Source organism: Pholis gunnellus (assembly GCF_910591455.1).
Source record: "Pholis gunnellus genome assembly, chromosome: 1".
NCBI lineage: Eukaryota > Metazoa > Chordata > Actinopteri > Perciformes > Pholidae > Pholis > Pholis gunnellus.
This window is the reverse complement of record NC_136528.1, coordinates 24,162,518-24,180,610: the sequence shown is the minus strand read 5'-3', so window position 1 is coordinate 24,180,610 and position 18,093 is coordinate 24,162,518. Positions and strand designations below refer to the sequence as shown.

At 38.1% G+C, this 18,093-nt stretch overlaps 1 protein-coding gene across 1 annotated transcript in view; it reads left to right on the top strand.

The window, feature by feature from the left end:
- Nucleotides 1-16,498, top strand: part of gpc5a (glypican 5a) — a gene marked incomplete at both ends in the record, with an annotated part of 108,538 nt that extends 92,040 nt beyond the window's left edge. Inside the window, one exon of the mRNA XM_079165562.1 lies at nucleotides 16,341-16,498. Within this exon, the coding sequence (XP_079021688.1) occupies nucleotides 16,341-16,498 (158 nt within the window). The remainder of the gene's footprint in view (nucleotides 1-16,340) is intronic.
- Between the last annotated feature and the right edge of the window lie 1,595 nt (nucleotides 16,499-18,093).

The window sequence follows — 18,093 nt, the reverse complement described above, 5'->3', positions numbered from 1 at the left end:
GTAGCATGTAGAGCTGCAACGAACGATTATTTTAATAATCGATTAGTCTGTAGATTATTTGTTCGATTAATCGATGAATCGGATAAAAAAAAACTAAAAAGCATTAATCTCTAACCCTTTATTCAAAAACAGAACCAACATTGCAAATTCACAGAGCAAAGAATCTTCAGAAAGTGCACAAACAGGTTGCTCAAACATCCCTGAGCTGTTAAAGCTCAGGGATGTAATAATTAAAAAAATAAATGGACTAATATCAGGAGTGGGGTTCAGCGGGTTACCCACGCCTCTCGGCGAAGGGTACACACGCGCTGATCCACTCAGTGTGGCGCGCGTGCAGCTAAGGGCACCACAGACCTGTTATTGCTCAATCTCGTGTGGCTGAACGCCACTTGTCCCTTTAAGAAGCTGGACGCCGACCGCACGGGGCCGCGTAACTAGTTAGCATGCCGGAGTCTCGTTCGTTATCGGAATTAAACAGACAAATCGCTCCACCGACTAAGAACGGTCATGCACCACCTCCCACAGAATCCAGAGAGAGCATCAATCTGTCAATCCTCTCCGTGTCCGGGCCGGGTGAGGTTTCCCCCGGCCGTCCCTCTTAATCATGGCTCCAGTTCAGAGAAAAACCCACAAAATAGAACCGGAGTCCTATTCCATTATTCCTAGCTGCGGTATTCAGGCGACCGAGCCTGCTGTGAACACTCAAACATCTCCGCGACTTATTGAGTGGCGTAATAATCGCGCGACACAACGAATCGATAATGAAATTCATTGCCAACTCTTTTAATAATCGATTTTTAGCGATTTTATCGATTCGTTGTTGCAGCCCTAGTAGTATGTGAACTTCCACAAAGTGCCATTCTTCCTGACTGAACCATTGTTGCCTTTATTTGCCCAAGCTTAATCCTGTTATTAGTAACGGTCACTGGCAGTAAATTGATTGTATTGTATAAAGATGTCATACCTTTTTCTGTTCGGTGCTCAAACATACATGTATATATGACCAGCCTTTGATTTGAGCCTATTCAACTGAGTTAATGATCTCCTTGGCGGCACTTTATAGAAAGTCAGCAGCATTGTTCACCTTGGAGTCCCTTTGATGATGTCTAAGGGATTCCCCTAATCCTTGGAGGGTAGGGTGTAGGGCCCTTTCTTCCCGCTGAGGGGATGAAGCCACTTAATGGATCACAAAGTTCATCAACTGCAGGGAGAGCCTGACTGAACCGGAGGATTAGGTTGAACCATTAGACTGGAGTCCTCTGGGAGACACACACACTCAAACACATCACTGTCCTTAAACCCAATGAATAAAAATCAGTTGCCAGTTTATTAGATAAATAGCTAAAACTAATATTTATATTTTTAATTTTTTAATTTAATATATTTATTTCAGTAAGGGCAGACTGAGTATTGTGCAATACAATTCAACATCATCACACACAACATCCTTCATTATATGTCATAATATCATAGGACTATATGACACTCAGGATGTGGTGTTCAAAGCGCCAAAATAAAACCCCCAAAAAAACTCTACAGTAATGTCTCTTTCCGAGAGGTTTGTGTTTATAGTTTACAGCTAATTGAGACTAATGGCTCACTGAGCTAGCTAAAATTACAGCTCAGCTGAGGAAGACGCCATTAATGTTTGCATCTTGCGCTGTCACAGGCACGAAGCTTTCCTCTAGGAGTAGATGGACGCTTCCTTCTGCACTGTGATATGTTTGGTGGGTGTTGTTCAGTGGAAAAAAAAATAGTTCCGACATGAAACAGCTCACAACAAGATCTGTGGATTTTCTTGAGTAATCAGGTCATTATTTATGCAAAGACACATTGGTGTTGACTATTCCAATGTATACTTTTGGCGCTTTGAGCACCACAAGCTGAGTGCAATATCCATTGTATTCGAGAGAAGGCAGAGACCTCCAAAACTAGGCAACTCACACCAAAACAATCTTGATAGATAAATAGCATTATAGTTAAGCGGAAACATAAGTATTTTGGGTTGTTGGGGTATACTGTCCCTTTACAAAGGTGCAGTTTGTATGATTTGGCGTAATATAGCAGTGAGATTGAGTTGGAACCAACTGAAACTTCACCCATGTGCCAGCCGTGTAGGAGAACTACAGTGGCTGACACGAAAGAGTGAAATGCGAATGGCCCTATGTAGAGCCAGGGTTTGGTTTGTCCATTTTGGCCGACTGTAGAAAGATGGTGTCTGGCTTCGTGAAGAGGACCCAGATATCAACGATTCCTATTTTTATATTATTATATACTAAAGACAACATACTTTTAATTTATATTATATTCCATTTCTGCCAATAGAGCCCCATAAATGCTACACTCTGTTCCGTTAAGCCTGCAAGGTCAGTAGAGATTATACATAAAAATGATTCATAATCAGTGGTCCTACATTTTAATTTAAATTCAGTGCCATTGCAGAAATTATACAATCTGACAAACAGAAAGACCCTTCGGTCTAACCAATTCATTCACTGCTGCTTCACAGGGTCTTATCCTGACGGACACTACCCTGTAAGCAGTTGTACATGCACTTGGTGGTGAAGTGGCTGCAGGCTTATGATGTTGCAAGAGTAGTCATTCGTATGTGCCAAGATGCAATTCAAGTAAATACTTATTTGTATTCAAAGCTGTAGGATTTGCATATAATTGCTATCATAGTAGCTTAAAAGACATGCACATCTGTTCTATCAAGCATGAACTGCATTAGTCTCTGAAAAGAAACATACGCTCTACTCTTTTACTTACTTATTTTTGCATGCTGTAACAGCTTGGCAGTCTTTTTCTTTCTTGATCAGCAGTTGGGCCATACATTTGACTTCACCCCTGAGACCGTTCACACAGGAAAGTTTTAATAACAATATTTGTTGTGTGTTCAGATACATCAAAAATCATGTTGATATTTATCTGCCAAAGGGCCTCTTGTGATCATGTAAATGACGGGAGAAAAAGGTATCGAATAGGTAGGAGCCTCAACCACTGCAGGGGGAGACGGTCCTGAAGGGTTCCCAGAGAAAAGCTCAGGAAAGGCCTCATCAGAGGGGAAATAAACTTGGCTGGGAGAAACAAGTTAGCCTTCATCCTTTAATTCTTTTCTCTTTTACACTGAAAAATACAATCTGAAAACACTTCTCATACAGTATAAATCTCCCTTGTGTTGCTTGTTGAAGTTTGTTTTTGGGTGTGGAATGGGCTCATTGTTGCCACTTGTGGTCATCAGGGGGAAAATACCCACTGCAACTGTGGTTCTCACCAAATGTAAAGAGCCAATGAGTGTTTTCTGCCCTCAGGATTCGGAGAGCATTAATGATCCTGTTATAATTTGGCACCAAACTATTTACTGAAGAAGACTCTGCACTATGAAAACTCACTCAGTAGGCGAGACGTTCCCAAAAAAAGGCTGGGGTATGAGGTCAGGGAAGATGGATGGATCAACAAAGCGTGTGACTTGGACACAAGAGACCACTGTTTCGGACCAAAAGTCATTTTATTTTAAATTTAAATCATGACTATGATGATTTCTAACCAGAATGTTGTTTGTTAGTTGTTTTCTTTTTTCATCTATTGTAAGCTCATATATTGTTGCATGAATTCATCTTTTGAAAAATGAGTTTATAAAAAAGTTGTTCGCATCTTTCTCCTCAAAGAAATCCTAATGGTGTGAATAGTTTTTGGACGTCGAAAGGATCTTGTTTACAGTCTTTTGGCTTTTCTATAAGCTTTGACATGCTGTAATTATTCTTGTGAATTATCTAAATAGATGCTGCCGAGGAAGGTCCAAGCCAAACATATTGATTAATTGATAATTTGCCTCTGCCTTCACCCAGATAATTATCAAGCTCATGATTTAAATTCCTCAAATGTTGCTGCAGTTCCTCATGGCCCTTTACACAAAAGTAACAGTTAAAAAAAGATACATATTCTCTCATATTTTCAATACTTTAGAGAGAAAAGGTACAAGATATGTTACAAATTATTGCTATTAAACTTTCTTTCTACAAACTAAAATTGAATACCAATGAATACACTTTAGACTAAATAACAGCGAGGATTCAGTTTGCAAACACGGCGTTCAAAATTGTCACCATCAGTGTTTCCTATCGCATTGATTTACCAATCACCATTGAATCCCTCAAGTTGCCTGTGTGAGAGAGGACATGCAGACTTAAATGAAGCTCTAGCTGTTTTGTAACCTCCTTGCTCCCATGCAGCTTCTGCAAGATCTTCATCTTCAGTGAGGCGAGCAGCCATCAGTGGCCTAATCACCCATAAGCAATTCCACAGCTGGTCTGATGAATTTGGGCCAAGCCTTTTGGTGTGTGATCCCAGGGAATAATGCTCAGAGCTGCCTATGTTTACCGAAAGGTTAATGGAAGGTTAATAAGAGAGGGAACACTGCAAATTCAAAAACCTTATTAAGCAAAGCGTCTTCTCTGAATAGTGAAATACCGGTTATGATATTGTCATGCTAATTATTAGACTCTCTTCCCAACTTTAAGGTGTGTCACTCAAACTGTTAAATAAGTCTTGATCGAGGTGTTTAATTACAACCTGTGAAACTCAAGGTAGTAAGCCTCTTGGTTTAGCAATCTCCTCCTTCTTTTAATCAACTTTTTTCTGACTGTGTGTGCATGTTTTATTGTTAACACAATCTTGAGTGGGACCAGTGTGTTCCAATTGGTTGCTGATGTAGTTAACGGCATGCTGAGCTCAGCATCTAACTTTTTCACCCTGCTGCACGGCTGAAACAGAGAGCAAAACATCCCTCTGATTCTCATTCTCATTCTCAGTGCATCACCAAAGTCTTCCACAAGCTGCTAGCTTGGTGCTCTGAAATACAATGACGTCACCTTTTTCCAACCGAGCCCCGCCCACTTCAAATCAGTTTGACAAGCTCAGAAAACCCACAAAATACACTATCTGTTCTGTAAAATGAGCAAAATTGTTGTAACTTAACAGAAAATGTAATATTCATATCTGACACCATTGCTGAGAAGAGGGTGACTGAGAAAATAAGTTTTCTGGCCCTTTAATGCCACCATTCATATTATATTTCTGAACATAGATGGATTACCTTGTCCTGTTTATATTGTGAAAGAGGTTGTCAATTCTGTGTTGCATGAAGTTGAATTAAGTGTGGGTTAAGTCTGAGGATATGAGCCGCTGCTGGTGAGGAAAAAGAGACAAAGAAGGGCAGGTTTGCAGAGACCTTTACCAGCACATGTCAATTTGATCAGGCCCGTATGTTTTGTTTTCCACAGTGGAAAAAGGAACTGCGCATGAAAAATGTAACACATCCCCTCCTTTTGTTAACACTTTCTTACTCCATCTGATGCAATTTTAACATGGGTGTTTTGAGCTTGTCTTTTATCATTCGTCACTAGGATTGAAGGTTGTTTTTGTTTGTTATTGCCAGTTCAATTGTTCTCATTAGGTCTAGGAAGTGATTAAAGATTGTTATGCCAACAATATTACTTTGTTAGTGCATCTCAATCATCAAGGCTGTGATTATTTACATTATTGATTATCGGTCATTTAATTTACAAAATGTTAAATGACGTATTCAAATTTCTGTTTGATTCAACCTTCAGCCCAAAATATTTACATTTCTCTTAGTTTTGTATATTACCTATTTGACCCCTTTCTAACATTTTCAGCTGGCGTGTTTAGTGATGTTGTACCTTGTAGATAGTTTTTTCTCTGACAAACCAAATTTATGGGAACAGTTTTGTCCAAACAGTAGCCTGTTTAGAAAAGGTGTGGACACAGTGCGGATGCAGAGCTTTGAGTTTCCCAAGCTAATTTGTATTCTGCCTGTGTGTGCAACCTGAGAATGACTGACTGGTGGTCAGAGCCCAGTATTGACTGCTCTGAGGATGTAATAGAGGCTGGGGTGATGGGATCCAGGACATGAACCCTCTCGCTGTGGCATGTGCAGCAGAGCTATACAGGATATAACCAAGGCACTTAATCATTCTGCTGGCTCCATGCAGAGATGCACCGGGCTCTGTGTTTTAGAATAATGCTTCTGCCTTAAATTAGATTCCATTGATCCTGCTTTTTTCCATAATTGCACAAACAGGATGGATGCTGGTTTTATTGGGGGTAAGACCAGACATTTGAAATATGTTAGCTTTAAGTACAGCAGGTAAATTAAATCAGACAAAAGGCAGGTTGACCTGATTCAAGGTGATTGAACTATTAAGGTATTGTCAGATGATGTTTATCTAAGGAGTGCAAACTTGTGTCTCTGTTTCAGTTATTCTTAGCCTTACTGTACAACATTTTACTAATCATTCTACTGATTTATTCTTAATGGGATTACTCCAATGTTGTCTGTTAAACACAAAGTAGTTACTTAACTGTGCTAGGCAGCCACAACAGGTATCTGTTTTATTCTCTCTACCCAAATAGTGTGAGATGTGCTGTCAGTAAACACACTATGTGTCTGTTTACCAACTGTCTCTGGACAGAGCAGACACACTGAGACAGTTAGACTTTTTTTAAATGTTTTTTGACTTCTTATTCATTATGATAAGAGTCTCTGTTTTTAAAGGTCAGCTTGGTGATATATTTTGCTTATTTCCAACAAGTCCCATTAAAAAGATCAACAATGAATACGTTGCAATTCTTCCTTCTGCCAGCAAAGACTGTTAAAAACAGCCACACTGTTGCTTGATGTGACATTTTCCTTCATAACCATTGACGCATACGCTGTACATTGTATTGAGTCAATCACACATACACTAACCTGCTGCCATAAATACACCTAAAATAGTCCTGAATAAATGCACTATTTACTTTAGTTTGATGAAATGTTTGCTAAAAGCTTCAGTGCCCAGTTTTAGGAAATTGCTTAGCATTTTTAAACTATATATTTATCAACCGTTTTGAAAGATTTACATCTTTGGGTGGAACCAATAGGACTGAGGCTGAGTGTTGCAAACCTGTTAGTAATACAGCCTTAACATGGTGCTTGTTGATAATAGCAAAATCGACCAAGAGTCATTGCTAGCATCTTTGTGAGGCTGTACTGTGCAGCAATACTTTTGGCTAAATGCTAATGTTAGCATGCTAACATAGTTAAAGTGACTATGCTAACATGCTGATGTTTAGCATGTATAATGTTTACCATGGCTGCCATCTTAGTTTAGCGTAGGGTATATTTTTGAATCCTTGAAACTGGACCCTAACTATATGGTATAGTAAACACAAAATACTTTGGTGTAACACAATTATTGATTGTCAGACACCTTCTAAATCAAAACACAAGGTGTGCACTTGTGCAGGCTGCTGGCTAAATGGCTGACTGCGACACATCCTCTGTCAGGTCTCCGTAGTTTTGCGTGTTAGCATGCAAACATTTACTAATTTGCACCAAACACAAAGAACCGCTGAGTTTAATGGGAAAATATTGGACAACTGAGACTTTGAATTGATTATGGCTGGTGAATGAATCCTCTTGAACCATTCAGGTGTTGCACACTAATATTGCATCCTCTTCTAGCACTGCTATACAATAAACACATGTGGCAGCTAAAGAATTCTGATACTATACCTCTTGATTATGTCAACACTAACAAAGAGAAATAGAGAAGAAAACAATAAGGGAGCGCACATGATGGATCAATAATCATCATAAACTGGCTATTCATTAAATGCCGTAATTGTACAGATGACGTAAATTAATGAAATTGTGCAAAATTATATGATTTTTGTGGATAAAGAGTTGATTTATTCTGTTTACTCTGGGCTAATTGAAAGGAGATACCGTCTCCAGCACAGAGCTATATTCAATTGTTCTGTTTGAGATTTGGAGCACTCAGCCTTCTCTCCAAGAGGTCTCAGGTGGTTTCTCTTCATTTAGCTTCTCTCCTCAGTTGATGTTGTTCTTGTGTAAACAAAACAATTCTGGGGAAAAACAACTGGCTCAGAAATATGCATGTCTTTTTTAATAACACTTATCCTGCTTGTCATGCTTTATATGCCGTACATGGATTTGGCGATACAGTGATCAATAAAGAAGCTTATAGATGCACGCACCCCAAGCGTGCATGTTTAGTGAGTGATGTGTATCCATGTATGTGAGTTTCAAAGTGTGACTGGGATAATTTAACTGATCGTTTTCTCAAGGCCTTCTGTATCATCGCCGACAGGACATAAAGTGAAAGCTGTTGTGTCCTCTTGCTGTTATGGTCTTTTGAAGCGATGGTGCAGGACAAAGATGTTGGTTCATGATCAGGACTATAGGGATGATGTAGCACTTGTTCAGGGGAGAACCACACAGGCAGCTAAAACAAGCCATAAACATCTTCATCGGAGACATGGCGACAGCATTCACCCATCTTACGCTGTCTGATTTGATGGACAGGATAGGGGACAGGAGCATCCGTTGTGGCAGCCATTTTTCTTTGTGTCAAATGATAGAAGACAGGTTCTTGAAATAGGCTGCTGTTTTGGGAGCCCGACAAGATTAATTGAGGTACCAGAAAAGATGACAACATTTGTGGAGCTTGTGTCAGGCAAACTCCTAAATGCTGTGTGTTTCAGACTCTCCACATAAGGATCTAATGTGAAGGAAATGCAACAAACAACCAACACATCTATTGTCACACATGACACCCTTTTAGACCTCTAGTCAAGTTTGTGACAGGACAGTTCAAAATCCCAAAGCATTATAGCTAGAGATATGGTATGTCATCTTAACAATTTTACCATATACATATTGCTACTAAAAATAAAAAAAGTCTTCAATTTCATGTCAACGAGCAGCAACAATAAGTTGCAGTATATCTTCGATAGTCAACGTTGAAACATTAGTCTTGAAAAGTTTGTTTGTAATTGCGATGTTGTCAGTGGACATCTATATAATATGATCAAAAAATTGTTCTCAAATGGCAGCCTTACTGAATGTGCTTCAATCAGTAGAAATGAATCCTGTCAAGTTGGACATAGAAGCACCTAAATATTACTTTAGGCCCTGGGGCTATGGACGTTTTGGCTGTCCTGTCCTCCCTTCACAGTATGCCACGGCACCATTAATTGAGAACACCCGGTCAATGGACGGTGACAAATACCTGAATGGAAAACAAAACTCATCAATACAAGACAACACGTCAACAATAAGTCAAGACATAGCTAGGTCATCAGCCACGTAGGCCTGTGTGCACAGTGGCAACACAATCAGTCTTTTCAATTAACAAACACCACAAGAACAGGTATAAATACTGGTTATTGTCTTACCTTCAAAAGTGCTTTTTGGACAAAAACAGAAAATAGCCTGGGACTTCCAGTTCAGCCAAAAGCTCCAGATCCAGACTGAAATGCAGATCAATCTGGATCAGACAATGAGCCACTTATGTGATGTGATTTTGTTTTTTTGCAGGTGAAATTTGTTAGTGTGCCTGAGCGTGCCCACATACCTAATACTGATATGCTATGCAATAAATGTTATAATGTTCAGTTTTTGTTGAATCTGTAGAGAGGGGTTGTTTTACAGTACTTCCATTTATTTAGTTGTGCATTATAGTTGGAGGTATTTCTAATATATTGTCAACCCTATTTATTTTCCTTCAACCAGACCAGTTTCATTAGAAAATCAATGTGGTTTAATGGAGGTGAAGCTTCCTCCCTAGATGGGGGTCAACAGCAAGCTGAAGGGTCTTGTTTTTTTCACAAAACAGTTGTTTAGTTCTGAAAACAAAAATAAGCATAATGGAAGCTTATTTACACAAATTTACATTGTCTGATATAACAGCCATGAAACAAACATTTATTTTGTTAATCATATGCAAAGACATAGTAACAAAAAGGAACAATACTGTCAAACGTTTCAAATATATCTGTGAAGTAACCAGAACAGGGAGTTATTGAAGTACATTTGCACAAGTACAATTTTGTGGCTCTGATACAGTAGTATACTGTGCGATGGTTTCATTCAAGTTGGGAACTTTTTGTTGCATGTCATCAAAATATCAACAGCGTTGTTTCAGCTTGATGATGAGGCCCGTTTGATCAGAATATCATTTTTGTTGTTTATCTGACATGGCAGAGCAGTGTTATTATTTATATATATTTTAAAAAAAAGTCTTGCTCACATCGGCTGATCCACCTCAGCTGTCTCATTCATGCTCAGTTTCATTGGCTAATTGATGCATCATCTGCTCACCTACCAGTTGACTCGTAACATCCAATCACATTTGTGTAAAAAGGCTCAGATCTCACTGCCACACTACTTTGCTGATTCCAAGCCTTAGTAGATCTGTCTTCAAATGATGAATAAAATAAAGTTACTGTAGTCAGATTCCATACCACCTGGACGTTTTACTTCATAATATACATTACGAGCCTTAAAGAGAGCCTTCTTTTTAATGAGTGCTTTTACTTTCAATAATAGATACTGTATATATTTTTTACGAACACTTAAAACTGAAACACTTTCCCTATATCCTAATCTGAGACAACAGATAATGAGCACAAAACATGATTTAAGTCACTCTCTATACAGCTTGATTTCAACCGTAATGAATGTTATAACCTAATACACTGTTTTCAGCAAAAAGCTGCATTCACCAGGGAGTGATACGAGCTGACAGTTTCCAAGTAAGAATCCTCTCCATAGTAATATTAGTCCTGTTGTACTCAAACAGGCCAGCTGAAGATTTGGGAAAAAATCATTATAAGACGGAATGCCTACCATCTTATAATCACACAAAAGGCTTTTTCCATCACTACGCTTGTTAGGTGTTTTTTGCTGCTGCACTTAGTGTGTATTGATCATTGTTGGTCCAAGTCCTCAGGAATCAGTTTCTATTGATTTCCCTTCAGTTGTAAGCCTCTCTTTCTTACCTATGTCTCTTTTTAGATAAAGCACCTTTTCAGATATCCTAACCTCTCTGCTAAGGGTTTACTAAAAACATGTCATTGTTGCCGCACTTTCCATGCAAATTTTCAAAATCATTTGTTCTGGGATCCAACAAATAGCTAGATTTTTTATATTGAGGATTTACTTGTGCTTTTATAGGGGTAATATGCTCATTTGCCTGGACCTTCATTGTCATTCATAAACAGATCCCACTTACAGCCAGAAGATGCAGCGGTGATGATGGTTATTAATAGCCACAGTGCAGTCTGAGTCAATACTGTGTATGTGAGATATTAAGTAACATGTACATGTCTATGTTTGTAATCAAGTATCATGAGCCAAATGAAGAGACCTCCATTGCTTACATGTTAGTTAAAGAATTAATTTCAAGATTTCAAGTATTACCTTTAATGCAGAGCTGAGTGCTACATTAATCCCAACGAAGTGGAGCACAGTCTTTCTGCAACCTATTTTTTTCCTCCTCTAGTCCCAATGAACCAAATAGTGTCCACTATTTATTAGATAATAAACTTGGGATTTATCAAGAAATGGTTCAGTGCTATCTTTTAAAACCTCCTACCAATGAGATTCCCCTTAGGAGGGGGCAACAGAGTGTACACATGTAGTACAAATCACTTCTGAGAATGAATGAAATGATATTTTAAAATATTTAAAAAACCTACATGACGAAGAGATTCTGATAAAATGGACCATGTAACCTATTTTAATCACTCAAAAACATATATATAGACAAAGTACTTCAAGGTACTACAAGTACTACCACAATTTCACCTATTTTTTGCCAGTAGAAGGTGAGCAATGTTCACCGTTATCGATCCCAGCCGCGATCTACGGGACTTTCTCACACACACTGCATATCCAGGAGCACCAGCAGAAGACACTGAATCGAACCATAGCTTCAGAATTCTTCTACTTCTCACCATTACAAAGTTACAATTATTCTCCCGCAGATCATCACACAGCACATCATCATAAATATTGAAACGCTTCATAACTTTTAGATATTTTTCTGGAAGAAAATCGCCCCGAAAAAATGTAATCCTTTTGCTCCATTTGCAGCTGCTCTCTGTCCTTCTTCCTTCGAAACGACTGAGTCTCTACGAGATTCTATGACGAATGAATAATAATTTCAGTTTTGGCCAATGGGTTTGACCCATGGGGAAAGATCACGGTTTTCGATTATTTTATTGGCATAAAATTCTGTCAAACAACTCAAAGAACTATCACTACACTGCCCAGACTCTTCCGGGTTCAGATCTGTGAGAAATGCGCAAATCGGCTGATCACAGGCTGTGTTAGGTTCAATTACATCCCGTAAAACTGAAATTCAGATGAAAATGAGCCATGTTTTACAGGTTATTATAGGGCCCAGGCTCTCAAAATGATGCCAAACTGCTGTATTAGATAGATTGAACACTATTAGTGATAAAAGAAGTGTAATATATAGTTATATAGTATATAAAAGTACAATAAAACAGCTATATCTGCTCCTTCCAAAATCAGAATTGACGTTGGCTGACCTCAGGTGACCTGTACACCGGCATTGATTTCTCAGAGGCATAGTTCACTCTATCAAAGACCATTCTTTTGTTAAAAGGACTGCTGACGTGTTGTGATATGATTTGGGAGAGTTTAAGCCTTTGTCCGCATCATTTCAAATCAATAAAAGTGCTTTTTTTTTCAGGCGAACCTGAACATTTTGTATTTGAGCTGTGTGTTATATTCATTCAGCATTAATTAGTAACATATACACTGATATGTACATATATAAAAAACACTATCACAAGTGTTAGTGTTATAATTCCATTGAAATTATTCAAATAGACCTTGTAGTTAGCGAGATAAGCCCCTTTCAGTACGTTTATGACATTTTCGAGCAGAGGTCTCAAAATAGGCTTAGGGTTTAAGAGGTTTTAAATGTTTTTCTTAACTTTTTCTGAAGTAATAACTAAACGCACGTTTATGCTTTTATTTATTTCTATAGTCATACCTCTAGGATATTAAATCCACTATATAAAATATACACATTGGATATGCAGGTTATTGGCAAATTTTAGTCTCTTGAAGTCAGACCTGTGCATGTGCATGGCTTTGTTTGAGGATTCACTCTCACGGCATGAGTTGCTTGGTGTTTCCTCAGCAGTTAAAATTGGTTGTGGTGTCAGTGGTGCAGCATTTATTCATCTGAAAGATACAATCTGTCCTTCTGTCTACAACTTGTTGCTGCTTTAGAAACCTCGAAGCTTTAGTAAGAGGAATTGATTCAGGTGTTGAAGTTCAATGCTCTTGGGTGCAAACCTCACACAGACCATGTGCGAGCTGTAGACCTTCAAATAGCTGTCCTGGGGACTCTTCGGCGGTGAATCAATAAGCAGTGAATTTCAAACCACACTCAGATGCTTCAACGGTAGCTCATGTATGGGCCCTTACATGTGGAAGAGGCAGTTAGTATTAAACATTTCCATTTCTACATTCAAATGTTGTGTATTCTGCAAGTTACTATAGAAATCAATAGGACCATTGATGCAGTTTAATTTGAATGCAAACAATGAGATTAGATAAGGTTAGATTTGATTAGACTTTAATGATTCTCTAAGGAAAATTCAGCCATTACTCCAACAAGTGATTGTTGTGAATCCCTCTTTGGAGAAAGTAATAGCATGCTATTTCGACTGCACCATAAAAAGTGGAATTGAAGAGTTCAAATTGCCTCTGCAGCTGGTCTTTTATTCTGCCAGTAAGATAACAAAGCCTTTATAGACTCTGAAAGGGTCTGGGTTAGACTAATACTGCCCACGACAGACTTGGGCGTTAGAAACTCCAAAGTGCTGGAGCAACTGTTCATCCATCGGGGTTCAGCTTTACTTTTCTCCAGTGGGGATGAACCAGGATGGAGTCTGAGGTATACAGAGGTAACATCAGCAGGGCTGAAGACAACGCTCCATTCCACTGAATTTCCATCCTCAATTCTTGAGGCCTCCAAAGAGATGTAAACAACAAGATGGATGTTGACAGCTTATGTGGTGCAGTTGTCTGAATTGATATCTCTTTCTGTTAAGGTGTAATTTTTAAAAGTGTAGATAGTTGGGAGTGTTTGAGTTCAGGTCCAGGCTATTTGAAGGTTAGGGGGGAAAAACGTATGCTGTTGTTCTACTTTTAAACCTTTAACTCATTATATGCAATATGTCTAGTATCTTGTCTTGGTTAAGTCTTGTCGTTACACTTGCATTCTTCCCTATGAGTTCTGTTAAGCAAAAACAAAATCTAAACAATACCTCCCTGAATAATTAACTTATCTACCTTATTTCCCTGTGTCCAACCTTATCTACAGTGTCAAAGAAAGAGTCCAGCTGTAATGGATTGACAGCTACTTACTTGCAATGGCTTATTGTTATTATTCAAAGATTTGTTTGGGTTTACTGATGCACCTCTTAAAAACAGTTAAACCAGCAGGAAGAGTGATAGGGTGACTATGTGATTGTACTGACATTTTCTGCTCTGGTAACATATAATGTACAAAGATGGTAATAAAGAATACAAGATTCTGATTTCTGTTTAATCAAAATAAATATATCACTAGTTTGTATGAAACTGTGAAACAAAGTAGGGAGAACAGACTAATGCAAAATGCTAGCAGTACCATAATCATTAAAAGACGTGCTATGAATAGCAAATGTAAATATGTAATTCATAATGATGGCAGAATGTGACAAAATACAATATGTGAAGGACTACAACATGACATCAGCAAATGCATAACTGCATACACTGTGCAACCTCTGCAATATGTCCAAAATAGTAGGGTGGTTTTAAGCCTTTTACAAAGCTCATTAACTACAGCTCTCTGGAGAATGCAATTGCTAGTAGTAAAAAGCTAATGTTAGGCTATAAACGAGCTGCACCACGGTCGCATGACTTCATGTCACCACCACTAATCTGAGGATGGACTAGTGTATAGCGTGATAACGTTGAGCAATCTCATTTAGCCGCTTATTAGCAACTGTATTTTTTTGCATAAAATCTTCCAAATTCATGAGTGGAATATTTACTGACATATTTTATATCGTAGAATAAAACGTTAAAATCTCTCAAAACAGGTATAACCAAATACCCATTAAAAGAAAATATTGTTCTCGAGATGAGGGAAACAGCAGGTGAAAATTTGCTGACTCATTTGTAGGTTTAACTGCAGCACTTTATTATTAATCAAATTCTTAGAAGGTTTGATTGTCTTATTTCTGCCGTTGCACTGCTACTGGTTGTGATGTTTTTGTAGCTAAACCAGTCAGGATCATTATGTGGAAAGGTGATACAAAGCAGCATGTTATCTACATAGATATGTTATACCTCTCTATCTCTATTCAACCATCTTTTCTGCCTTTTCTATCTCTGATCTTAATATAACAATATATAATGTATAATGCAAAGAAATCCATCTGTTGATCAATACTTTTTTTAAACTACTAAAAATTATTAATTACCATGCATGCCTTCATCTCACCACAAACATGGCTGTTGACACAAAGGAGCACCAAAGACGCTCTCTGCTGCACCTCGAAGAATAAGATGGAGGTTGAAGATGCTCCCTAGTAGCATCAGTTCACTATAAATAGGGTGGTTGAAAACAAAAAAAACTCCCTTAATAGTTTGGCACTAATGTATTGCAGCTGTGAAAGATGTGGTGTAAATCTTTTAGGCACTTGGAATTCATAGAATGGTTTGTAATCAGCAACTTTCAGTTTGTAATCATTATTGTAAAACTCAATTAACTGAATTAAAATGAACTGTTCCTGTTACATCTGCTAATACAATTTTTTTTTTTGTATTTGTTTTAATGTCAACAAATTCCAATGAACAACCAAAACCAAAAATGAATTGATCCTACTTTCCAGTAAATCCTCTGGGTCGTGTGAGCTCAATTGTTGTCAGAAAACAAGTAAAACACAAAAATGAGCCACACTAGGTGACATCTTCCATCATTACAATGAATGTGGGCATTGTTGTTTACTTTGAGTAAATCCATCGTATACTTCTGCTGCCATAAATACTCATTAGAACACCAAATGCTTATTAATCCACTTCTGAAAATAGTCCCCTACCGATAAACTATCCACCCCCAAAAACAGCAGTCCCCAGTTGCTGTAAAAATGGCTTTAACCTACGTGAACCTAATGAAATATATGTAATATGTCTGACCCATATTTAGGTTCAGATGTGTTTACGAGTGCCAAAGACAGGGGAGGAAAGTCAGATAGTATTGAGATTCTGGCTAACTGCTGTTGGTTTCGATTTTTTCATGGAATTTGTTGACAAGAGGACAAATGTAGAATACATCATCCTTGTCCTTTAAGTTAACATGGCAAACAGTAATACCTCTTCCATGATGTTATATTGATAACGAGTATCCGCCTGTTGGTTTCTGCTCTCTCCTCAGTGAGTCCAGATGTGACCGGTGATCACAAACATCATCATCATCATCATTATCCACCTGCTGATGATTCAGAAGTGGAAGGCAGATCCAGGAGCCTTGGACTGGCAGGGGCCATCTGGGTCTTGATATTGCCTTGTTTTCATATGCTCCTGGCCTTGTAACAGCTGCCTTTTTGCAGCATGAAACTTTCAAGACTTCATTTGAAGCTTATTTATCCAGAAATGAAAGGACCAGTGGACATAACAAGCTCCAACATGTAATGGAGCACCACCTCCACACAGTGCAGGACACGGTAGGAGTGAACACAATAATTGTGTGGAAATTACAAGACATTTTGGTTTATGGAAGACAGCATAGGGTTCAGATTTGCAAATATTAATTGTTTTTACTTGGCATTCATAACCCTAATAATAATATTATAACAGCCGATTTCAAGAATAACTACGTCTGTTGTAAAAGTTTGGTATTAATTGAATTATGTATGTGCAGGAACAAAAAGAGAATTGGAAACATCTGCTTCTCTTCACTTGTATTAGCTGCCATCCTGTCCAGAGTCCATTTAATTGGTATATTTCGATTACAAAATTGACCTGTAATGCTACTGCTGAGAGTAATTGTGAGGTGATAGGTGGGTAGGTTGAAGTGGGGGCAAGAGAGGGAATTCATACTCCTTTCTTCTTTATGAATAGATTAGTTTTTTCAGGAGTCTATTATCATTTCAAACTCAATCCTCCTCTGCCTTCATGGGCCTGGATGGGAGCTGATAGCTCCTGGAGCCACTGCCGAGGAAGAATCCAATTGCTCCTACCTCCTACCTTGCTGCTGGTGTGTTGCTAGCAGGCTTCTCAGAAAAGGACAATTATTTGTTTCATCTGCTGTTTTTTTGGATGACATATGCTCAGAAACTACTTATAGAGCTAAATAAATAATACTAGTACGATGCTGCACAAGCTAAAATGATACTCTTTAGAAGCAAATTTCACTATTAACATTTCATTTATACAGTATATACATATAGACGCTACAGAAATAAACAAGGAAAACGTTAAAGCTGCTACTGTAAATAGACGACAGTGTAAAAATTAATTTAAATATTCAATTAGGGCTCAAAACAGCCTTAAAACAGGCACAGTCTCCAGTTACTCTGTTTGATCATATATGATCTTAGCTGGCAACTTTCCTCACACTGCATTGTTGTCATTAGTCATTTTTACCTTTATTTTTACAAGGGTTAGACTTTACTAAAGTCAAGGCTGTTCAGGCACTTGAACCACTTGAGTAACTTGGAGCTTTTTCAACTAAAGTCTAAAGGTTTATAAATGATAACTTTGAGATTAATTATACTCATCATTTCTTACCGTCTATTGAATTTAATATCTTGTAAATGGGGCTTTTGTGTTGGGTGAAAATCACAGACTACAATAGTTACTACCTAACAACTTTAACACAGTTGTTTAACTACCTAACAAACCAGTTACAGTCAGTGCTGTTCTTTTGAACAGCTGTCTTAATGACACTATTAAAGAATAGTGTTCAGTCTCTAACTAGATAACAGGCAGCCGGCACAGAGACAAACTTGCCTTGAGGCAAAATAAAAGATGTCAAGTTATACTGGTTCTCCTGTACTTAAAGGAAAGAGTTAAATTTGATGTCTTTATGTGATTATTATAGCTCCATATTGAGACAGTTTTCCAGAGGAGGGAGAAAAGGGGCCATATGCTGATGATGATGCCAACGTCGTGATGATGTGCACTCA